Source organism: Colias eurytheme, chromosome 24 (genome assembly GCF_061535395.1).
Source record: "Colias eurytheme isolate Ceu_HAF_F1 chromosome 24, ilColEury1 Martin Lab GWU primary, whole genome shotgun sequence".
Classification (NCBI taxonomy): Eukaryota; Metazoa; Arthropoda; class Insecta; order Lepidoptera; family Pieridae; genus Colias; species Colias eurytheme.
The window spans coordinates 7,237,051-7,263,401 of NC_143003.1; the positions used below are offsets into that span (position 1 = coordinate 7,237,051).

At 34.3% G+C, this 26,351-nt stretch overlaps 2 protein-coding genes across 2 annotated transcripts in view; both read left to right on the plus strand.

The window, feature by feature from the left end:
- LOC149898038 (uncharacterized) overlaps window positions 1-26,351 on the plus strand; it is an 88,593-nt gene that overhangs the window by 30,016 nt on the left and 32,226 nt on the right. Inside the window, exons 2-3 of the mRNA XM_090115930.1 lie at window positions 12,398-12,562; window positions 18,318-18,434. Of these exons, the coding sequence (XP_089972056.1) occupies window positions 12,399-12,562; window positions 18,318-18,434 (281 nt within the window). The 5' untranslated portion in view covers window position 12,398. The remainder of the gene's footprint in view (window positions 1-12,397; window positions 12,563-18,317; window positions 18,435-26,351) is intronic.
- LOC149898039 (uncharacterized) lies at window positions 24,437-25,429 on the plus strand. Its single transcript, XM_090115877.1, has one exon. The coding sequence runs from the start codon at window positions 24,452-24,454 to the stop codon at window positions 25,274-25,276; it is 825 nt and encodes a 274-aa protein (XP_089972003.1). The 5' UTR covers window positions 24,437-24,451; the 3' UTR covers window positions 25,277-25,429.

Consider the following 26,351-nt stretch of genomic DNA (forward strand, 5'->3'; position numbering starts at 1 on the left):
AATATTTTTCCTATTTTGCAACATTTTTCATTAATGCTCCGCTTTTGGTCGTAGTATGATGTAATACCGCCTTCTTTAAAAGTACGATATCAAAGAATTTTTAGTTCTTCACAGCTTTTTTATAATTTAAGAATTTGTCAGTTTCATCACTAGTTTTCCTTCTCCAATTAGTTTTTAGACCTGGTGTAATGGGTGGATGGATAAAATAATGATGTAAAAATAAAAAAAATGTTGTGTGGTTTTATGAAACCACGGTAAAAATGAAACTGTTCGAACGGTTCCGAACACTGCTTTGTGTAGCGCATGTCGCGTGACGGTCGGCTGCCGAGTAGGTATACCTACTCGGTAGCCGCGATACACGCGACATGCGCTACACAGACCAAAAAGTTTGAGACGATGTAATAAAAGTATAAATTTAAAATTATATACACTCTCGTCGTGTTAATTGAAACCAGATACTTTACCTGAATCCTGGGATCACATACCCGGGATACCCACATAATATTATTATTAAAATGTAACTCTATCTGTTTGTTACGCCCATGTTACGCCTGAACCGCTGAAAGTATTTGAATGAATTTTATTTATACACTAGCTTTCCGCCTGCGGCTTCGCCCGCGTTTTCAAAGAAAAACCCGCATAGTTCCCGTTCCCGTGGGATTTCCGGGATAAAACCTAGCCTATGTTACTCGTGGATAATGTAGCTTTCGAATGGTGAAAAAATTTTTAAAATCGGTCCAGTAGTTTATGAGCCTATTCATTACAATCAAACAATCAAACAAACAAACAAACAAACAAACAAAGTTTTCCTCTTTATAATATTAGTGTAGATGAAAAGTAAACTAAAAATAACCCGTTATAAGTTTCGAAACTTCAGATTAAAAATAAATAATAAATGTTATTCGAAATCTATTAAATACTATCCAATTTCTAAGTAAATTCGCCTCAAATTAAACGCGGCAAATAGCTATTATGTTTCTAATTATTATTTACTAGAGGTCCGCCCCGGCTTTGCCCGTGGTACATACTACATATTTCGCAATAAAAGGTAGCCTATGTCCTTTCTCGGGTATCAAAATATCTCCATACCAAATTTCATGAAAATTCAGTAGTTTTGGCGTGATTGAGTAACAGACAGACAGAGTTACTTTCGCATTTATAATATTAGTATGGATTTTTAGTTTCCCTAAAAACTTTCACACTGCGTGTCATGATTGAAAGCTTTGTCTATTTTAGGATAAAACTAACTTCAACTATATTACACGCACAATTTCACTATTTCGAACTTTAACGACAAAACTATTAAAACACCAAACTTGTAGGTACTAAAAATAGATATTTTATAACGTTTTCATAAAGGTCTGATATTAGTAGTCGGACCGCGTTTCGTTTTTAGGGTTTCCTTATACATACATATCTACTAGATTCGGTACTTACATGACCGGTTCACTATTTCTGGATACGTATGGTATTACCAGAAAACAATTTAAACACAGTCAAACTTTAAACCAGGGATCTGTCACTTTAATAGTTGTCTATGTGAAATAGAGTGCGTTTCACGAAAGAGTTCCCCTGCCGTTATGTTGGCATACCTGACTGTCAAAAACGAAAATATTTTTTTTTATTCAAAAATGACAGAGAAAATATTCTCCTTTCTAGGCAGCCGACCCCGTAAGATACGGGATAAGGCTAGGAAGAAAGGAGAATATTTTCTCTGTCATTTTTGAATAAAAAAAAATATTTTCGTTTTTGACAGTCAGGTATGCCAACATAACGGCAGGGGAACTCTTTCGTGAAACGCACTCTACGACAAGAGAATCCGCGCTTAAAGTTAAACCCTGTTTAAAGTTTTTTGTGGTCAGACAGGTAATGTTTAGTTTATCTGTCAGTTATTACGACTTATCATAAAAATAACCTGTAAATAAAAAGTGTTAAATAGAGAGGATATTATCAGCAAATTATGAAAACCAGCCCGAATCTTTTTCAAATAATTAAGATTATAGGTAACAGAAGTTAGATTACAAACATTGTGACACAAGAATTTTATTTTAATACTAGCGGTCCGCCCCGGCTTCGCCCGTGGTACATATGAAAAATGGATGTTGGCCGATTCTCAGACTTACCCGATATGCACAGAAAATTTCATGAGAATCGGTCCACCCGTTTCGAAGGAGTATGCAGACTAACATTGTGACACGAGAATTTTATATGTATATAAGAAGAAGAAGATGTAGAACTAGATACTATTCTAATAAGAAAATGGAAAATCAATTGATTTCATATTTAAAGGAAAGTCCCTTTTGAGATATCATTAGGTTATTGACCTTAAACAATGGAAATTAGTTTGTTGTTTCAATAGTCGCCTACACGAACCTAATTATATAATTTTGATAAGCCTGAAGTTTATTGTCTTTTTGGTATTCATCTACTACGCGATCTGTCTGTATTTTTTTGAAGGGATAGATATCTTCTTGTTTTATTTATTGTTTAATATTATATCTTTACTAGCTATTCTATTATTTATTATCTACTAGTGGTTCGCCCCGGCTTCGCCGGTGGTACATGTTTCGCAATAAAAGGTAGCCTATGTCCTTTCTCGGGTATCAAAATATCTCCATACCAAATTTCATGCAAATTGGTTCAGTAGTTTAGGCGTGATTGAGAAACAGACAGACAGACAGAGTTACTTTCGCATTTATAATATTAGTATGGATTAAAGAATCATACTCTGTAATAATTCCCATGGAACGAATCTTTAATCTATACTATTATATATAATATTGTAAAGCTGAAGAGTTTATTTGTTTGAACGCGCTAATCTCGGGAACTACTGGACCGATTTGAAAAATTCTTTCGGTGTTAGATAGCCCATTTATCGAGGAAGGCTATAATATTATCACGCTAACACCAACAGGAGCGGAGCAATGCGGGTAAAACCGTACAGCACAGCTAGTTTATAATATTTATCCATAGAAATGTTTAATCTTCTAAGCGACAGAACTAAAAATATAACGCATAATAATTAATTAATTAAAATATTCCACAACTTGAACAAGAGATAATATCTCCAAGAGGACGTTTAGAATAACCTTCAATCTATTTATAAAATGCTTATCCATACTAATATTATAAATGCGAAAGTAACTCTGTCTGTCTGTCTGTTACTCAATCACGCCTAAACTACTGAACCAATTTGCATGAAATTTGGTATGGAGATATTTTGATACCCGAGAAAGGACATAGGCTACCTTTTATTGCGAAATATGTACCACGGGCGAAGCCGGGGCGGACCTCTAGTTAGAAATAAACTAATTTAATATTTCTTGAATTTAATATCGCTTCAGGAAAGTTTAAGCTTAATACGGCTTTTATGGAATAAACAGAGACAAGATAAAATGCAGTTTTGAATTCAAAGGTATATATCAATCTGTGTTTCTTTGAATGTCTACTAGAAATTTAGAAGATAAGATAAAAGTATGAAATCCAAGAAGTGCGCAAAAAACCCGCACGATGATGCAGATCTGCACTCCCGCAGGAACGCGCGTAGGTGCTTCGACATGCAACATGCAGCGTGATGCGGGGCAGTGTGAGGATCTCCTTACTCTGCCTGCGTGTGGCACTCGAGGCCTGCCGCGGTAAAGCTATTGCATAGCATCACATCGCTGTGCCGCGCCGGTTGGAGTGGGGGGTGTTAGGTTTTTACGGAATTTTAACATTCGGTCGCCGCGCTCAAAGTCATAAAAGCTATGCAATAGCTTCGGACATAATCTTACATAAAAACATAGAAAAGTCTTCCCTCTTTCTGGAACTTTAACCCTTTTGTAGTGGCACCTTTTGGTAAAAAAATCGATCAGAACAAACCGCTCCAGACATTAAAAAGAAATATACACTCAATAAACATACCTACTTGAAAACAAAACGCCTGCTACAAACCAATAAAAAGCTTTCAATACAATACCATATTTCATAAACTAAAAATACAATCAAGTCACGTCAGAAATTGCCAATTTAAAGTATATTATTCGTATTCTATACCCAAATAATTTGTCGAATAAAACCCTAAATATACAGGACCTCTATTTTTAGGGTTCCGTACACAAAGGGTAAAACGGGATCCTATTACTAAGCCTCAGCTGTCTGTCTGTCTCCAGGCTGTGTCTCATAAACCGTGATAGCTAGATAGCTGAAATTTTCACAAATGATGTAGGTAGGTATACCCGTTGCCGCTATAATAAGAAATACTAAAAATAAAAAATAAACGTGGGTCCCCATATAAACTGTGATTTTCTATAAAAGTACGGAACCCTTCGTGCGCGAGTCTGACTCGCAATTGACAACATTTCATTTTTTATAAGGCCATGAAAGAAAAAAACCGTTTCTTTATTTTGCTCTTGCGATAACAGAAAAAAATTATTTCATTTTTTAATCGCATATTTTAAGAGAAATTAAATAAAAACGATAAATGTGATGATGACGTCATACATACGGAGGAATAAAAATGCGCCATAGCCTAATTTAAAAAAAGTAAAAAAAAAAACTATCACTGACATTTACAGGGTATGGCATGTGTCAAATTTCATATTAATGTCATTTTTGTGAATTATTCATGTAAACAAACTTTTCAATCGTGTTATTGTGTTTTGGTTTTCTAATTTAATCTCATTAGCGTGATGTTTGTTTGATTGGAGTTGGACCAATTCATTTATATTATACAAATAGTGCCTATAGTGTTCATAATTTTCTTGAAATAAAAGACTTTGTTTACTTACTAAAAGTTGTATTTATTTAACACTTTCCAACGTTTTTGGGATAGTATATTTGTTTCCCAGAAATTTTCAGCACCCCTTAACAAATCCTGCATAAAGTCATTATCATCAGTACTTGTGAATAACTTTCTTTTGTTTAAAATTTGGATCAGCAAAAAACAAATAACAATATTTACAAAGCTTGACGAATCAAAGTGACAAATGTCAACTGTCAAAATTTTTTTTTTAATTTAAACTAGGTATGTGGCAAAAGAAAAAATGTATTCCTCCGTATGTATGACGTCATTTGGCGCTTACGACATTTTAGAATGAGATGATTTTAAAACTCAAAAAGATGAATGAAAACATCCATATTTAGAAAAAGCAAAAAATACGTGTATCATAATTTTTGATCTAGTTTTCATTAAAATAAAAAAATAAGTAGCTTAAAATTATGAAATGTTGTCAATTGGCCGGTTTTATTCTATATCTGTGTTTGTTACATAAAGATTTGATTTATGTCCACCCACGCGGTCCCAATAATGTTCTCTAGAACAATGGACTGCCTCTGGCCTCTGATTTTCGAATAAAACGAACTTAGAATAAAACGAGGTAATTAAACTGAAATAATTGAATTAGCATTGTAATAAGTTATAGTGAAATGACAAACTTAGTCATGTTTTAAATTAAATGTAAGTATGATAATTATTATTGTGATTTCAATTGTAAATCATAATATTCATTTTCAATTTTCATTTGTATTCAAATTAAAGCTTATAATTAGTTTTTGAGGTTCGTATCACGAATTATGTCTGTCATTATATGAACTAGCGGTCCGCCCCGGCTTCGCCCGTGGTACATATTTACGTTATCCGGGATAAAATATAGCCTAGCTTCCGGTAGTTTGGTGTTTTGATAAAAGGTAGTTCTTTCTCACTGTCTAAAGATTGTCTGTGCCAAATTTCATCAAAATCGGTTGAGAGGTTTAAGCGGGAAAGCGTAACAGACAGACAGAGTTACTTTCGCATTTATAATATTATTAGTAGGGATTAGTAAGAGTGTAATATTTTCATATGAGAGACTTGTTAGAGACTCTGTTCATTTCTAGTTCATCACTTTTATCTTCTGAAATGTCATCAAATTTTTTAAATTATCTTTGAACTTAAAAAATAGGTCCTAAGCAATTAAAATATGCCCTATCATATCATAGCTTCTTCACAGCTACATCATCCAATTATTTAATTCAGTAACAAGCATTACGAGGAGCATACTTAAAACGGCATTTCAAACCGTAAAATATAATCTCTACCACGAATAATCTGCATATTTTCCGGGTTTTGTATGAAAAAGTCTTGTTGCAATATGATATTTTTGTGCCAAGTTTTAAGCACGTTTCTTTGGTCCCTTGACCCGTAAGTTCTTAAACTTGAATTTCCCTGGAATTAAAACTTCCCAGTATTTCTTATATAGCCAGGAAGCATTTTTCCTATTATATCCGGGAGAATTGACGACGCGGTTGGCGCAGTGGTAAAGTAACTGCCTACTGAGCCGACGGTCCCGGGTTCGATCCCCGGTCAGGGCAAATATTTGTGTGATGAACTCAATTATTTGTTCTTGGGTCTGGGTGTTATTATCTATATATGTATTTATTAAATATTATATTTATCGTCGCCTAGTACCCACAACACAAGCCTTAATTGAGCTTACTGTGGGACTAGGTCGATTTGTGTAATAATGTCCTATAATATTTATTTATTTAATTATTTTAAATTATAATAGCTTCCTATACATATATAGATTTCAAGACCGCCTCCTCGGTACAGTGGTTGACGCATGCGCGTAGAACCGAGGAGCCCTGGGTTCGATTCCCGGTGGAGACGAAGAAAAAAAATGTCTCGGGCTGGCAGGACACAGAAGGCTGATCACCTACTTGTCCCTAAATAAAATCGATCAGTGAAACAGATGTATGAATAATGCATCTGCCCCTTACCCCTCTTGGGGACATGGGACTTCACTTATATATAGATTTCCGGGAATCTGCAAGGTTTTCTTGAAAATCTTGGAAACTTAGTAAGATTGTGTTCATAAAAGTAGTCCTTTCACACGTCGTTCAAAAGGAATTGGGTCAAGCCGACTCGTGAGACCATTACCCGTAAATAAATAAACGTTTTTCTTTCTTTTACAATCTAAACGCTTTCTTCATCAAGTTACTTGCTTTTGTACAAAATAAAGGTAACAAATGTGTGATTATTTAAACTGAAACTATACTAATATTATAAAGCTGAAAAGTTTCTTTGTTTGTTTGTTTGAACGCGCAAATCTCGGGAACTACTGATTCGATTTGAAAAATTCTTTTGGTGTTAGATATTGAGAAAGGCTATTAGGCTATATGCCATCACGCTTAGGCCAACAGGAGTGGGGCCACGCGAGTGACACCGCGGGGCACAGCTAAGTGGTAGAATAAAAATTGATTTAATACAATTATTTTAGTACTATCAGTAAATTCAAGTTCATTGTAAGTTTATTTCAGTATTTCATTCATAACTCACAGATATTTCCCAAGAAATGGATATATTTACATTGGCCATACATTATAACAAAGTCAAATACAGCGGAGATCTCGTGATTAAATTACTTGGAAAAATTGATCGTTTTCCCGATATTTCATACGCCCACATGCACATATTTCTGGATTACAGCTTTAATACATTTCTAGAGTCAAGCCTCATTCTGGTCCTTACAAGCTTCATTGCACGAGGCGTGATCGTGTTTCTGTAAAAATTGGGTCAAGTGTCGTGGGCATTTATATTACAACTAGCTGTTGCCCGCAGCTTCGCCTGCGTGGAAACGATAAACTTGCATCCCCTATTTTACCCCTTTAGGGGATGAATTTTCTAAAATCCTTTCTTAGGGGACGCGGCCTACGTTATGACATCTACCTGCATGCCAAATTTCAGCCCGATACGTCGAGTGGTTTGGGCTGTGCGTTGATAGATCACTATATCAGTCACCTTTGAGTTTTATATATATAGATTTGAGGAAATAAATAAAAGTACTTTCCTTTCAAATACAATCATTTAAACCTACGTAATTCACAAATTGCAACATAAAGGATGATAAAAGGTGGCAGGATCAACAATCAAATTCGTATAAGACTCAAATAAGTCTGATTGGTTTGACATTTGTATCTATAAATAAAAAATACGTGGTATACGCGTGACGTATGTTTATATAATTTCTACTTATGAACCAAAGTGTGTAGGTAGGTAATAAAATTTTAATTGTCACGTTTGTCTATAATGCCGCTTTCATTTTTTCCGGAAAATATACATGTGAGAGAATTACTATACCTTCGTGGCGATGCCTTCCTATTACAATGTACTCTATGGTGTACAACATAATGTCGATATTGAATTGATATGAAATGCATGGGGTTACGGGCCATGCTATGGTTTATATTCCTTGAGTCAGTAGCTCGATGATATAGTCTCGGTACTACCATCGACCGCGCAAGGTGTGCACACTGAGTCATTATTAAATATTATTTCACATATCTACGTAATTATAAATAATTATGGAGAATTATTTAAATTCTCCGACATACATAATATTGTTTCTATTATATAAGACATTTATATTATTATAAATCTACTAGCATTCCGCCTGCGGCTTCACCCACTTTGTCTATAACATAAATTACATAAAGCCTTCTTCTAGCATCACTCTATCTAAAAAAAAATCATCAAAATCAATTCTATAGTTTTAAAGATCTAAGCATACATAAGGTCGGACAGACAATGGGAAGCGACTTTGTTTTATACTATGTAATGATAGTTAAAATTCATATTCACACCAATGAAATAGAAAATACACTTGTATAGCCGACAAATTTCCCAGGATAGAGTAAAGCAAGCAAGCACAGGAAGCTAGTAAAATATTGATAAGCAAACACCGGAAAGATGAATTGAACAGGATGTTGCATCAGGAAATCGGTTGAATGAATCGCAGCGCTGCATCGCTTTGAGTTTAAACTTTGTTGTTTATTTAAATATGTATATAGAATCTGAAATTAATGAATTCGGTGTAGCAAAGAATCAGAATCAAAATTTTATAATTAAATAAAACTAGAGCTAGCTTTCCGCGTTTCGCCTGCTTTTTTTAAACCTTAACAAATTATATTAGTATATAATTTGTTAAGGTTTAAAACTTTCTTCGAGAATAACTCTATCTATTAAAAACTGCATCAAATTCCGTTGCGTAGTTTTAAAGATTTACGCATGCATAAAGACAGATAGACCGCTGTGTTTTATACACAAAATAATATATTCTTCTGCCTATTTCATATCCCAAACGAGCGTATCACTTATGAATTAATATGTACTAAAAATAGAGATATATGTATAAGATTGTTGTTTTGGGCAGAAAATTAAAATTCAATCCAAATGAAAAGCAAACATTGAGATTGATTGCGCTCGACGGTCTCACACGTTCAATTATTACAAAATAATGTTTATCCAATTGTCGCTTTAAAAATGATTTATTGTAGCTGTTTATTACTTATTTATTTGATACTTTTTGCTTCCATAAATTATGAGTTATTAACTCGTTCGTTTATTTTATTATTCGTAGTTCTGACATTAACTGGATAACATTTTAACTGAAACTCTAGAGGGCTTTGTTAGCGATGCCAAATTGATTAAAAATTATTCCAATTTGCAAATAATCTTTTTGTACTGTTTTTTTGCGTGAAATGTTAAATGCAATGTAGGTAGATAACAGTATTAAAAACAATTTAAATATGCCAGTCAAACTTTAACAACAAGCCATATTGATTTAAATGTCAGGCGTATAAAAATTAGTGTCCGACCGAACTTTCGGTTTCGGTTTCGGTTTCGGCCGAGTTTCGGCCAAAAATCAAGTTTCGGCCGCAGTTTCGGTTTCGGCCAAAATCGGCCGAAACTTTTGCCGAAACCGAAACTTATTTCGCAAGTTCAGTGAACTTAGTTCACACACGTTCACGCTCGCCTAACTTCGTTTTCCTCGGCAACGCTTTGACGGACGCTGTCAAAGCGTTGGTTGACCCACGCTGGTGGAAACAATTTTTGATTATCTATGTTGAGATTGGAACTGGGTGTAATAGTAATTAATAATAATTATATTTATATAAGAGGTACCTAAAAGAGACTGATTATATTCTTCTAAGTACAAATACCAATCCAAAGTATTAAAGTATTTAAAGTAACAGTAACAATTACTGATTTGATTTAGATGACTGATTTTACTGAGAACTTAATTTAAAAAAATAATAAAAATTAAAATTGTTAGTTATTATTAATATTTTAAAAATATTATTTTTTATTTTATATTACATAAATGATAACAACAAATTTAATATACTGTTTTTTCATTTCATGCCCTAATTAAGGCAAAATAATAGGTAAAATGCACCAAAGTTCAGTATTTTTAGAAATTTCATACTTGACCACGTGAGTTTCGGTTTCGGTTTCGGTTTCGGCCGAAACTGAAGCCACGGCCGAACATTCGGTTTCGGTTTCGGTTTCGGCCTGGAAACCAGTTTCGGTCGGACACTAATAAAAATATAACAATGCACTCAAACATTACCTTCCTTTGTTGCAATACACGCGTTAATACTTTTTGTTGAAAAATATACTTCATATACATGCGTTATATGATACGCAATATGAAGCTGAAACACGTAAAAAAAAAAACAACGGATTCAAAAAATATAACTTTATCGTGTGCAATACATGGCATTAATTTTTTTTTAAACATGCATTTATAACTATGCGGGTTTTTCTTTGAAAACCCGGGCGAATCCGCGGGCAGAAAGCTAGTGTTAAATAAAGCTCTTACACATGCAATAATGTAAAGCTTCAATACATGCTATTCAAAGGCGTCAAAGCGGAGAGGCGGCACTAACGAAGCTTTTGTTGTGGTCAATGTTTCGCGTATTTCTGTGCGCTTTACTTTTGGATTTCAGGTGAAATTATCGATGAGGTATGCGTGTATGTAGGTTCAGAGTGTTGAATTTTAGTGCATTCTTATAAGAAAATAGAAATTTACCTTATTGTTGGTTGCAGTTGATCGTATATTATTTTAATTAGGTATGTCGGTTTCCATTTTCATGACAAATTAATAAAAAAAATAACTAAACGGCGACATTAAGGTATTTTAACGTAGACATGTGCTTAATAGTAAAAGAAATAAAAGTATTTCCAATTATTTAACAAGTTTGTTGAATTGTACAGCATAAGTACCTACTTATATGAAAATAGAATAAGTCCCCTTTTGTTGGTTGCAGTTGATCGTTTATTATGTAATTGTCTAGGTTTCCATTCTCATAACAATATAACTAAGGTATTTTAACGTAGACATGGACTTAATAGTAACTTTTATTTCCACCATAGACTGTACTGATATACCTACTTTTTATGTATAATATGGTCCATAGTATTAATACACTAGCGGTCCGCCCCGGCTTCGCCCGTGGTACATATGAAAAATAGATGTTGGCCGATTCTCAGACTTACCCGATATGCACAGAAAATTTCATGAGAATCGGTCCACCCGTTTCGGAGGAGTATGCAGACTAACATTGTGACACGAGAATTTTATATATAAGAAGATAAAAGTCTACTAGTATGTACTCTACTATATTTTAGCTGTTTAGCAACCATATTTGATCTCAATCTTTGAGCTTTTGTAACGTACAGAAAGCAAATAAAACTTTAATAATAAAAAAATAACTATTTAAATAGAGGTGACCACTTCAACCATATTAATGGCATTTTAAATAGGTTGAATAGTTTTCAACTTTATACAGTAGCCACAAGTCCATGAACAAGTACGTAATTAAAATACTGTTTGCTACCCTCATGCGGTTTGTATTGCCCTTGTTAAATAGCGTCGTATTATTCAGTTTGTTTGTTGATACAGAAACGGCTGAACGGTTTTGGATAAATACAATGTTTTTATTTATACATATAAACTCACGATAATTTCTTTTGTAATTGTGTATATAAATAGCATTATAAATATAAACTTAACAGTTTCTAAGTATTCATATTATCTTGGATTTTTAACTTTTTTTTGAGTCAGATATCACTGATTTACAGCAACAAAGAAGAATCGAAGAGACTTGATAATAAGAAGGACGAATTGAAAATGAAATTCAAATTACCTTAAATTTAAATGATAGAAATCCATACTAATATTATAAATGCGAAAGTAACTCTGTCTGTCTGTCTGTTACTCAATCACGCCTAAACTACTGAACCAATTTGCATGAAATTTGGTATGGAGATATTTTGATACCCGAGAAAGGACATAGGCTACTTTTTATTGCGAAATATGTACCACGGGCGAAGCCGGGGCGGACCGCTAGTACATTATAAAAAACTAGCTGCGCTCCGGTTTCACCTGCGTGGCTCCGCTCCTGTTGGTCTTAGCGTGATGATATATTATAGCCTATACCTTCCTCGATGAATGGGCTACACCGAAATAATTTTTCAAATCGGACCAGTAGTTCCTGAGATTAGCGCGTTCAAACAAACAAACAAACTCTTTAGTTTTATAATATTATAGTAGGTATAGATGTCTTATAAGCCACTTAACGTATTTATTTTCAACAGAATGTGGATAACCTGGCGCACATGGTTGGTCGCGGCGAGCGTGTGCGCGTGCGCAGCGCAACGCATAGACCAGGAGCCGGTGCTGTCGCCGCGCCAGTCGCGCGTGCGAGACCGGGAGCTCAAGCCTGATGAGCCCACATGCGACCAGCTGAAGGCTATGTGGAGGTAAGTGGGATCAAGTAAAACTACAATAATTTTACAAAAACATACAAGAGGCGAAAATCCTTTAAAACAGCAACAGGCGGCTTTATCACTAATTTGTACCATTAGCAAAACGTCGGATAATATTACACCTTTACTAGCGATCCGCCCCGGCTTCGCCCGTGGTACATATGAAAAATAGATGTTGGCCGATTCTCAGATGTCTCATTCCCGATATGCACAGAAAATTTCATGAGAATCGGTCCACCCGTTTCGGAGAAGTATGCAGACTATCATTGTGACACGAGAATTTTATATATAAGATTACACACATAAAAAATATGTTTTATTTCAAATGCAACCCGTCAATTAGAAACCTACGTGACGTCATGTTCTCTAAGTTACGACAAGTAGCTGTCTAACTTAGCGGATAGACCGCCATCTTCTGCCATATATGAAATGCAAGGAAACTCAGTTATGAGTTGCAATAGTCTATCCATTTATTACGTTAAAAATCAGTTTAAAACCCATTAAATTTTGAAGATAAAGTGGATTCCTCATAACAGACATAGGACATTACAATATTATAGATAGAATTTTATACAATTCAACTAACTGCTTAGGACATTAATAAATATATTTATTATTATTAAAAGGTAGGTACTACAGCATCGAATTAAAATTAATTCAACAAATTATAGCTAATTGTATTTAAAATATATGTTTAATTTGGCACCTAAAGTGTCAACATTTTACATACAACCTATCAAAAGTTCTTGCTGAAGCTATCAAAAAATTTACAATTTGTAATCTTCTTCTTATATATAAAAATGAATCGCAAAATGTGTTGGTAAGCGCATAACTCGAGAACGGCTGAACCGATTTCGATAATTCTTTTTTTATTATATTCCTTGAAGTACGAGGATGGTTTTTATGTAGAGAAAACGTAAATATGTACCACGGGCGAAGCCGGGGCGGACCGCTAGTCTTATATATAAAAATGAATCGCAAAATGTGTTGGTAAGCGCATAACTCGAGAACGGCTGAACCGATTTCGATAATTCTTTTTTTATTATATTCCTTGAAGTACGAGGATGGTTTTTATGTAGAGAAAACGTAAATATGTACCATGGGCGAAGCCCGGGCGGACCACTAGTAATTAATAAAAACACATGTTCCGACTTCCGATTAATTATAACCATTACAACATAATTTTTAGCCCTCATATTAAACTTGTAACTCAATTCACTGCGGTATCCTGGGAATTCGTTGCGCCATTCCCGACATAGCTTGAATATCCCGTTCCGTTATATTTTGAAGAGACAACTATTTCCCGTGTTCAGACTTTAAAATACCGGATATTTTCGGAGCATTAGAGCGAATATGTTTCACGTGTGTAGATATTTAGACACTATTTAATACAATTATTTTCCTTTCTACATTTTGTACAGTGTACAAGTAAGTGTATCGACGCGACTTTTCTTGTGATATATGTATTATAAATGGCTTTTATTAGTAACTAGCTGTGCCCTGCGGTTTTACCCGCATTGCTCCGCTCCTATTGGTATTAGCGTGATGATTTATAGCCTATAGCCTTCATCAATGAATGGGCTATCTAACACCGAAAGAATTTTTCAAATCGGACCAGTAGTTCCCGAGATTATCGCGTTCAAACAAACAAACTCTTCAGCTTTATAATACTAAGTATAGATATATAGTTCGATTTATATATCTTCTAAACCTCATTGCATCCATTGTTTAATTTCAAACAAATTACCATATATAAATAGAAATAAATTTATTTCAATAGAAACTTTCTAAGCTCTCAGATGTTACGGCCGATACAGTTTCAGAAAACAAACGACACAGCTTAATTACGTTCTCATAAAGTTTTGATAGACTTTACTCAATACCTAATAGATAACTAGTTTTGCACCCGGCTCTTTTCAAAAAAATAACAGACTTGAATATTCTTGTATATTAAATAATTTATTTCTTACATAACATAGTTTTGTGATCAATGACCTATTATACTAGTAGACGCGGCATACGCCAACATCATTGCACTAAAAAACAGCGTAATTAATACATACCTACTTACTAACGCATTATCACCAATACAGTTGTTCTCTCTTTCACTCTCACGCACGAGACATAATACATGTCTCACTCATGTACTTCGTAATAACAACTGCCGATTAAAATATAAAAAGAACGTCCAGCCACGACGCTGAATGGTGCGTGACTAAGTGAAACTCGGGCACTTAGCTGAGTTTTTTCTTGCCAAAATAGAGAGCGGGTAACGTATCTAGCTTTTTTATATATCATAGTTTGTGATGTGAAAAATGTTGATTAATCGAGATAGAAATATTACAGGCGTATTTATTTTATTCACATTTTTTGCATAGAAAAGAACTTTCTTCCAGTATTTTTTTAAGTGAACTTAATAAAGGCACTCTTTTTTGCGCCCTGTTTATTTTTTTTGTGTTTAAAAGTGAAACAATAAAATGTCTAAAGCTATGAGTGTATCATATTTATCCCGCTATTCATTCCTAAATCTATTTATAATACCTAATCGTTTAAATCAAACAAGGTAATATTAATATTATTTCCCTTTGACATTTAAGTAAATTGTTGTATATTTCATATTATCCTTTTTCCTTTTTGACAGCCTCAGATAACTTTTGTTGACGAAATTTCCCTCGAGACGAGCCCAAAACTTTAAGATGTCTATTTTGCTTCCGATAGATAATTTATCCGATTCATACTTTCGAATTAAATTCGCTATTTTTAGCAAATATTCATAAAAAAAATATAATAAATTCATTGAAAATAATAACGGTCATCAATGATTCAGCTTTCTACAGTTTGAATATTGGAATTATTAAATTAATTCTAATACTGTTGTTTATCCAAAGATAATAAACATATACTTATCTACTTAGGTAGTAGATAATCTTTCTTCTTCTTATATATAAAAATGAATCGCAAAATGTGTTGGTAAGCGCATAACTCGAGAACGGCTGAACCGATTTCGATAATTCTTTTTTTATTATATTCCTTGAAGTACGAGGATGGTTCTTATGTAGAGAAAACGTAAACATGTACCACGGGCGAAGCCGGGGCGGACCGCTAGTAATATATATATATGTCTATTTTTGGTAAGTTACAATAATAATTAGAGAGACCTCAAATCTCAAAGTTTTAGGTCAAAAATTCAGACTTTTACCAAATCTAAAGCACAAAAAAGCTCAAACTGAAACACAACCAATGTAACAAAACAATAAACTCTAACAAATGTGACCTTTAAATAATGTATTTATTGATTTTCCCGCCGTTTATTAACAAAGGTTATTGGGTCACGCCAGTCATTAAGTAAAAGACAGTATTCTTCCTCCCACGTGAGGTTACCTAGATAGTTCACAATTTTCTACCTTTTACTGTGGCATTTAAGTAATTGTTTTGCAACTACATCTGTTGTTACTTATATACTTAGTTGCTGCTCGCTGAGGCTCCGCCCGGGTAGACATTTTCCTGGAAAATTTTCAATATTTATAGGTACTTGTTCATTTTAGAATGAAACTTCTTTATACTAATACAGTTACGTCATGGAGTAAGGCGACGATTTTAGTATTTTTGAAACAAAGAAAGAAATTGATATTTATTATTTTATGGCATTTAAATGCTTTATAAATATAAATTTATAAAGAATAGAAAAAATTCGATCACGAGGCGGTGTGTCACTAAGACACATAAAACTGAAAGAATAGAATAAATTCGATTGCTCTGGCGGGTCACGAGTGGCTGAATTGGTCAGGCATCCGCCCCGGAATGGCGCGAAAGGATGCGGGTTCGAGTCCCGCCTCGTGATCGAATTTTTTCTATTCTTTATAAATTTATACAAAGAAAGAAAATAAGTTTTCTTACCGAAGAAGTTTCACTTCTGGCACGTGTGCTCGGCACATACGCTCTTCATTTAGAAAACATCAATTTGAGGACGATTAAACAAAATATGATTTAAAAAACATTGCAATGCTATAACAATAAATATCAAATATTTATCTTTCTTATATATAAAATTCTCGTGTCACAATGTTAGTCTGCATACTCCTCCGAAACGGGTGGACCGATTCTCATGAAATTTTCTGTGCATATCGGGTAAGTCTGAGAATCGGCCAACATTTATTTTTCATATGTACCACGGGCGAAGCCGGGGCGGGCCGCTAGTAATATATATTTTTCTAATCCAAACGCTATCAAATCCAACGAACCAAATTCATAAAAATCTGTTCTGCCGTTCTTGAGTTATGAGCTAAACTAAGACGATTTTCTGAGAATTTTATACCTAAACCTAAATAAACAGATATAGAATGTATATCTATCTATATTATATAGAAAGACATAAACTACTCGTGTCACATTGTTTCTAAACTCCTTCGCAACGCCTTGACCAATTTTTATGATATTTTTACGTATATTCGGTATGAGGAAAGGTCGTAAACTATTTATACACCCCTAAGTGATAAGGGTGTCCTGGTAAAACAAAGATTCCCGGGACAACTTGTAATAACAAATAATATTACATTTTAGGGTGAACAACAAAAGTATAAAACGAAAAACTATTTTTGGAAGGATATTCTAGGAATCTATACTAATATTATAAAGCTGAAGAGTTTGTTTGTTTGAACGCGCTAATCTCGGGAACTACTGGTTGGTTTTGAAAAATTCTTTCGGTGTTGAATAGCCCATTTATCGAGGAAGGCAATAGACTATATATATATCATCACGCTAAGACCAAGCGGCGCAATGCGGGTGAAACCGCAGGGCATAGCTTGTATTTATTATAAGCTTAAAGAAAGCTTTTTTTATCAATTTAAGCTTTGAATAACTTTTCTGAATATTAACGTATCTTGTTATATTATCAAATAATTCGTAAATTTTATCATTGTGTTACGACAATTGTCTTATTTTTGCTCACTCCCAGATTGATTTTATCTCTTTTTATTGTAAGAGTTGCCTGGTAGATATCGCTACCTAGCGATAAGGCCGCCCTTTACTGTTTTATGTTAAGTCTTGTTTTAGTTTATGTATTCATTTTTAAAGCATTTTCATTCATTCATTTAAAAAGTATTAAAAAAAAGGAATTGTAGTTCTATTAGTCAAACTTCAAGTAAAACTTTACCACTGTGAATTCACACCAATATAAGTATTGCTTCGAGACGATACATAGCGTTGACAAATTGACACATGATGAAGGTCAAGGAAGATAAAATGGAGACATTTTATTCCCCGTGTCTGGTGTTATAGAAAATATACGATATATTTTACCTGTCTTTTAGAAAACTATAGGCACTAATATAAATGTGAACGTCTGTCTGTCAGTTACATTTTTGGAATTATTTTTCATAGAAAAGTATAGGTACTTTTCTATGAAAAATAATTCCACCTACCTAATAAAATTATGCATAAAAGTATGAAATAAATGTTAAATTTTATGTCCTTTACGTAGATCTTTACATGAGTCAAAGATAGAGGGTTTTTTGTTTCTGAAAATTCTATTAATTTCGTTTAATTGAAAGTAGATAAAATCATCTTTATTTATTCCTTTATACATATACATATTTATAAATGTACTGGAAAACATTGTAAACAGACATTACAAATCCAAATTTTAAATCTCAAAGCGATATTACATTTCTTAACATTTTAAATTAAGAACATTCACACAATTTTCTATCTTACTTCACAAATAATTAAAGTTGATATTGTATTGCAACAGGTTCTCAAAGAGGCAGGCAAGAGCTCCAGAGATAATGAACGAAGTGAACTCGTACCGCGACCCTCTGCTGTATAACGAGTGGCCGGTGTACACTGCAATGCCCCGACCTGCCCCGAGGTAAGATATTCCACATCATTATAGTATCCTACTAGTCCTATCCTACTAATATTATAAATGCGAAAGTTTGTGAGGATGTGTGTGTGTGTGTGTGTTTGCTACTCTTTCACGCAAATTCTACTAAACCGATTACAATGAAATTTGGCACACATATAGAAGGTAACTTGGATTAACACATAGGATAGGTTTTATCCCGGAAATCCCACGGGATCGGGAACTATGCGGGTTTTTCTTTGAAAACGCGGGCGAAGCCGCAGGCGGAAAGCTAGTAATATTATAAATACGAAAGTTTGTGAGGATGGATGTTTGTTTGTTACTCTTTCACGCAAATACTACTGAAGCAATTACAATGAAATTGGTATGTAGCTGAAGAATAAGGCATAGGCTACTTTTTATCCTGGAAATCCCACAGGAACGGGAACTATACGGTTTTTTTTCTGAAGAAGCTGCTGGTGGAAATCTAGTACCTATATATTAGCAGTGGTGGCTCAGTGGTGAGACCTCGGACTTCGAATCGATAAGTCCGGGGTTCGAGACCAGGCGAGCGCGCAGGAAATAAATTGATTTTTCAATTTATCTGCGCATGTTGTAACATCACCACTGCTCGAACGGTGAAGGAAAACATCGTGAGGAAACCGACATGTCGAAGAATAAAAAGTTCGACGACATGTGTCATCTGCCAACCCGCACTTGGCCAGCGTGGTGGATTATGGCCTGTACCCTCATAGGAGGCCCGTGTCCCAGCAGTGGGAACGTATATGGGCTGATGATGATGATGATGATGATGATATATTATATCTATAGTTTAGGCAGTATAATTATTCTTGTAGAGTATCTACAGTATAATGAGGAACTACCATTATATTATGGTGTAGTACGGCTAGTACCTACACTGTTGTGCCCCGACCCGCCCCTAGGTGAGATATTGTAATGATTACTATTCTTTGAGCAGCGGTGGCTCATTGAAAAAATTTGATGTCAAAATGTTGGCGCGAAAAAAAATATTGTAAAGGTTGGAAAACTTTTTTTTAACAAAAGGCAGCGAGTTCGTGGTGTAAAAGATTTGGCTGATGGCGATGATGATGAATAGACCTATCAATACTAATATTATAAAGCTGAAGAGTTTGTTTGTTTGTTTGTTTGTTTGAACGCGCTAATCTCGGGAACTACTGGTCCGATTTGAAAAATTCTTTCGGTGTTAGATAGCTCATTTATCGAGGAAGGCTATAGGCTATATACTATCACGCTACGACCAACGGTAGAGGAGCCACGGGGGTGAAACCGCGCGGAGCGGCTAGTTATTAATATAGCAATTTTTATGGCAGCTTAAACAAGCACATGCAATCTTTTTGGTGGTTTGAAATGTTATAAAAATACTAAAAGCAGTAGTAAATGTGTGAGTTTAGGATGGAAATCGAAGAGGCTGTGGGTTCTATCTCGGCGATACCAATAAAATAATTATCTGTAGATTGTTTAGTAACATTGTTTTGACTTGTGATTGCAGAAAATTAATGATGGCATTTTTGTATTTAGTTATATAAAGGTTATATCGGTGTTTATCTATATACCTAATAAATCCTATCTGCCTCATATTAATTCATAACGTGCCCAGTCAATATAAAAGATTTTAAAACGATTTTTTCGCTTGTATTATTATTTACTTGAAATTGAGAATATTATATTCCTTTAGCAGACTGAATAAAAATGAAGCCATTAACTAATAGAAAAATACTTATTTTAAATATTATTAACTTCATAGTATAACGTAGAATCCATACTAATATTATAAATGCGAAAGTAACTCTGTCTGTCTGTCTGTTACTCAATCACGCCTAAATTACTGAACCAATTTTCATGAAATTTGGTATGGAGATATTTTGATACCCCAGAAAGGACATAGGATAGGTTTTATCCCGGAAATCCTACGGGAACGGGTTTTTCTGTGAAAACGCGGGCGAAGCCGCGGGCGGAAAGCTAGTTTTAAATATTATTAACTTCATAGTATAAACGTAGAATTTATAATAAATCACTAACTCATATTACAGACGTTGAGTGTGCTTTATAACGAAATGATAAAATTATTTCCCCAAGCGAGTGGGTTGTAAGTAGACTTGAATACGAATACTCAGCTCGTTTGAGTACTTAGCGGTTTATATTATAATAATATTAAATTATTATATTACATAGAACTACTTGACTTTTATTTAGATTTTAGCATTCGAATGCTTTATAAATATATTTTTTAAAGGATAGGAAAATTCCATCATGAGGCGTGATTCGAACCCACGGCCACGTCTTTCGCCTTTTACGTTATTGTATTTACTAATTAATATGGTTTGCGTAAATACTTTTACTCTGAAAGGCGGCAACCTTAAATAGTCGTTAAGTTTTCACAAATTTCCCAATTTTCTGGGCAATTTCTTTAATTTGTCATTTATAAGAACCTTCAACAAAGTATTAGAAAACTTAAAAAATATGAATAAAATTCGTAAAGTCGTTCTCAAGTTATGGCGTAACAAGTTAAGACTTAAGAAAGATTTTATGGTTTTGTTGATTTAATGTTTGTAAAAATCTTATTAATATTCGTCGACATTTCCATTTATTATTTTTTATCTGTCGAATTTCTCTAAAACCTTTCCAAATATTTTTTTTTCAATCGTAACCATTTCTCAACTAGTATAGGTACCCGCTTCCGTTAGTAACAATGCATTTGAATCCACATTTATTTTGTGGTTAACCTTTGATTTTTAGGTTTCCAATGCGCGGCTATTAACGTGAATAGTCGTTGATAGATTGAGCTATCGAAATTGAGTCTGGAACGATTTTTACCTATGAATCACGATATTTTTAACTTTATCAATTTAATTTAAATTAGATTAGACTTAAAAATAAATAGTAGAAGTTAATTTTTTAATGTTAAATACCTTTTTTCATTAAAAAATTAACTTCTACTAATGTTAATTATAATTACCTTTTTTCATTTCATGTAAGTATATTATTTTTATTGAAAATAAAAGAAATAATGTGAAAACTGTACAGAAATATTTTTTATTATGTATTATAGCTATTTCAGACCTTTCATAATTTCGAATTGACCCCGGGACTTTACTTCGCCATTACCAATGTAACAATATGTACTAACAAATGAATACAGAATAATCTATAAATAAAAATATATTTATAGATTTACAATGAACTTCCACTTTCACTATGTCCGAAAATAAACACAGATATATGAACAATTCCGTGAATTTAAAACGTTTACTAGATATATTGGATTCTATTTAAATCTGAAATTCGCGTGGGTGCGGATAAACCGAATGGCAATATCGGTGTAACAGGCGGCCTGACCTCGCCCCGCGAGACCTGGGAATTCTGTATAATTGTATAGAGAACAGAGAAATACGTGGAGACGCTTTTAATAATTATTTATGAAAATATTAAGGAGATTATTCGCCAGTTTCTCCGCTTGCTAATATCAGGAACCTTTTAAAGAAGCACGATGGTCAATGGGCAAAGCTCTTCAATTCATAAGTAAAAGAAAATGGTTTTATGTGTACATATTTAAAATACCTTATTTTATATCAAAAAATAAAGAAATTAATGAGAACTATTTGGTCATAGAAAAAAATAACTTAAATCTACAAATACAGTAAAGAGACACAATACCTATAGACATTCAAAAAATAAATAGGCATTTTGATTCCAGAAAGACTAGATAGTATAATTATTAACTTACAAATATATTCACTTCATTCAATATTTCATATCTCAACAAATAATAACAGTCAAATCATTTCAGATATATTTACGAGAAAAAAAAAAACTACTGACAAAATATTCTTATTTCTTAGTTCTTACGCATACACATTTAATGGTTATTCATAGCAGTTAAGAACGCCGTTTACCTCAAACGGGGGTTGAATGAGACGTGGTAGACGGTAGAGGGATGGGGACTGGGGTGCGCCACCCCCTCTACCTGTTAACTTATTTCATTATATTTTAAAACACTCATTGTGTTACCGATTGTTACATCAAAGCGCAAAGGACAGGGAGATTTTATTTTTCTGTACACATTCTTTGGTTTGTACATAATTTTATTATTTGAATATTCATAAAAAATTGATAGATTTTTGTAAAACAGTGAATCATGAGTAATTTGATATTTTGCTTGTATTTTAAGTGCCTAGTGGTTGGGTTTAAAAAAAATAGCAAAATTAAGTAATAAATTATTATTATTACTTTTAAGTAACTAATAGGAACGTTGTTGATATTTTATTTTAAATAAAGTCTATGCATAAAATCAATTCTATGCTAAAAATGTTTATTAATCAACATTAAGTTAGATAATGTTAATCTACAAATCTGACGACTGTAATATAACACAGTGTATGTATTTACTACCTATTTAATTAAACAAAGTGTTACTAGATAAAAGTATTCTACTACATAGTGTTGATTAAAATGACCGGCAACATTTTATTTCCAAGATAAGTAAGAAAGGAACTATCTATTCTTTAAATGGTGTTACATTAAGTGCATTAAAATTAAAATATGCAAATTGAATCGACTCCACACTCTTCTCTGTCCAGTTAATACAAATTGTGTTGTATTCATTATTGCTGCATTATACACCTGTTGGTCAGCGTTCCGACCGCTGATTAAAGTGTTCCACAATACCTTTGTGTGGAACAATTCCACTAAGTTGGAACTCTAAGGTTGGAACATTACATTTCTGTGAACCGTTTGATATTTTAAACTTTGAAACTTGTGTTAGTGAAAACGCAATAATAATGAATTTAAATGCGAAAAGTTTACAAAGTTGTGGTTGTTTTAAATTAAATTATTTTCCATTTATAATTTAGTCATAAATTGAATTCAAAGCAACATGCCGTAGTTAAAAGTAACGACTTTTAAAAGGGTTAATTACTTAAGCCATTAGACATTTTTAAATTCGTCTGCGCCCGAATAGCAGATGGTTTATTAACATTGTGGGTTTTCGTACGTTTTTTTACTATTTTAGCATTCCCTCCACGTATCTCGATGATACCTCATACCTACATATTTATTATATACCTACATGTGTATGACCGCCTCCTCGGTACAGTGGTTGACGCGTGAGCGTAGAACCGAGGGGTCCTGGGTTCGATTCCCGGTGGAGACGAAAAAAAAAAATGTCTCGGTCTGGCAGGATACAAAAGGCTGATCACCTACTTGTCCCTAAAGAAAAATCGATCAGTGAAACAGATGTATGAATAATGCATCTGCCCCCTACCCCACTACGGGGACACGGGACTTCACTTTTTACATGTGTATGTATTTGTTTTTATATATTACAAGTAGAGTCTTATATTACCTACAATGTAGAATTTTCGCATGTATGTTTCATATTAATACACACAGTAAAAGGCAGGTAGAAATCACTACTGCAGTAAAGAGGCCCAAAAATGCACGATACATTTTCTAAAAAAAAAATAATTAAAATTCATAAGTAGGTACGTCGAATTTCCACAAGGCGAAAACACACGAAAAAATATCATTAAAACTATTTAATGAGTGGGGAACTCATTAAAATTCAATTCAGTTTCTACCTTTGTATACTTTCATTAATATGTCTCTCTCCATAATACACGGTGTAGGGACACACATATGCAATTCGCTGACCGAGCTTTTGTATATGTGTGCGTCCACATTGTTTCCCCGACGCTTTCTACATTTTATTAGATTTATTATTTAGTAGTGCTCAACGGCTAGTTCTAACAACACATATATTGTGAAGAGTAATAAAGTGATTAAAGGAAAGGCATTATTATTTGGGCAACCTTGGGGTACAGAAGCACTACTCAACATTGGTGACCCCCGACAAAGAACAACAAGAAATTATAATAGAATAAAATATTATTTTGACGAAGATTTATTGGAAGAATTTAAATTTTAAATATATATCATATTTAAAATTTAAATTCTTCCAATAAATCTTCGTCAAAATAATACATCCTACATCAAACCTTGGAGCGATGCCGTCGTCGGAAGTTTTCGCCGTTACAGTTTCGTCCCGGATACCAGATTTTTGGGTGGACCAGCCGCGTGTGTGGTTTTATCGTGTGGAAGCAATTTTGGCCCCGCAGAAATTAGGTGACGAAAGCAAATTCGACTTAGTCATATCTAAGTTACCGAAAGACGTAATAGTACAAATCACAGATTTTTTAGAAAAACCGCCGGACACAGACAAATTCCAAAAATTAAAAAATAAACTTTTAACATTATTCGAGGATTCCAAAAACCGTCAAATAGAAAAACTAATTGGAGAAATGGAATTGGGAGACCAGAAACCCTCCCAACTATTGCACCGGATGCGTGACCTGGCCAGGGACAAAATTCCAGATGATACACTTCGAGTTTTGTGGCAGGGTCATCTGCCACCTACAATTAAGGCCGTCCTAGTGGTCGCTGAAACAAAAGACCTTAACAGCCTAGCAGTGATCGCCGATAACGTCGCAGAAGCCACACGTTCCAATCAGGTGGCGGAAGTTAGACACAGGAGTTCCAGTCACGAAGACGTTGAAGTAGCCACCCTTTCAGCGGAATTGGCGAAAATAAACGTGCGCCTTGCTAACATCGAGCGCTCACGATCACGAGCAATACATCGGCGACCCAGAACACCGTCACGCAATCTTCGAGAGTCGTCAAGGTCATCTTCGAAGCGACGTCGTCCCGGCGGACCCGACTGGTTGTGCAGCTACCACTTCAGGTTCCGGCAGCGCGCTCACAGGTGCATCCAGCCGTGCGCGTGGAAGAGGAGCCCCAGCCCCAGCGCAGCAGCCGCCCAGCCGGAAAACTAGACAGGCAGGTGCAGACTACGGCGGAGGTCTGTACCATCACGCCGTGCAGCCGTCTCATGGTAATAGATTTAAACACTAATTTAAAATTTTTAGTAGATACCGGTGCCAATGTTTCCGTTTTGCCCGTATCTAAAAATCCATTTAAATATCATAAATTATGCCGATCAGATCTTAAATTATACGCTGCTAACGGTACAGAAATTGCAACTTATGGCATTAAATCAATTGTTTTAAACCTTAATTTAAGAAGACCGTACCGTTGGGATTTCATTTTAGCAGACGTCAAACAGCCAATATTGGGAGCTGATTTTTTAACACATCATAAATTATTAGTTGATTTGTATCGAAAAAAGTTAATTGATCAAACTACCGATTTACATGTATTAGCCTCCTTAGTTTCGTGTACGCAACAATCGCTAAATTCTGTGTGCAAAAGTCATCCGTATTACGATTTATTAAATATGTTTCCTGACATTACTAAACCGATGTCGTTTAAAGAAACTACATCGCATAACGTTTTACATTATATAGAGACGAGCGGCCCACCTATTCATGCTAGAGCTAGACCGTTACCCCCGGATAGATACAAAAAGGTGAAGGAAGAGTTCAGGGTTATGCAAGAATTAGGTATCTGTAGGCCTTCTAAAAGTGCTTGGGCTAGTCCGCTTCATATTGTAGTTAAAAAGAATGGCGAGTTAAGGCCGTGCGGAGATTATCGACAGCTCAACGCAATTACAAAGCCCGACAGATATCCAGTTCCGCGATTACACGACTTTACTTTTATATTGGCTAATAAGAAAATATATTCAAAAGTGGACATAAATAGAGCCTATCACTGCATAAAGGTTGCTCCATGCGATATAGAAAAAACTGCTATTATTACTCCTTTCGGACTTTTCGAATTTCCCCGTATGAGTTTTGGCCTGAGGAATGCCGCACAAACGTTTCAACGTTTTATGAACAATACCGTTTTACAAGGTCTCGATTTTTTATTTTGTTATTTAGATGACGTAATAATTGCCAGCGAAAATGAGACTTTACATCAAGAACATTTGAAGTTAGTATTCGAACGTTT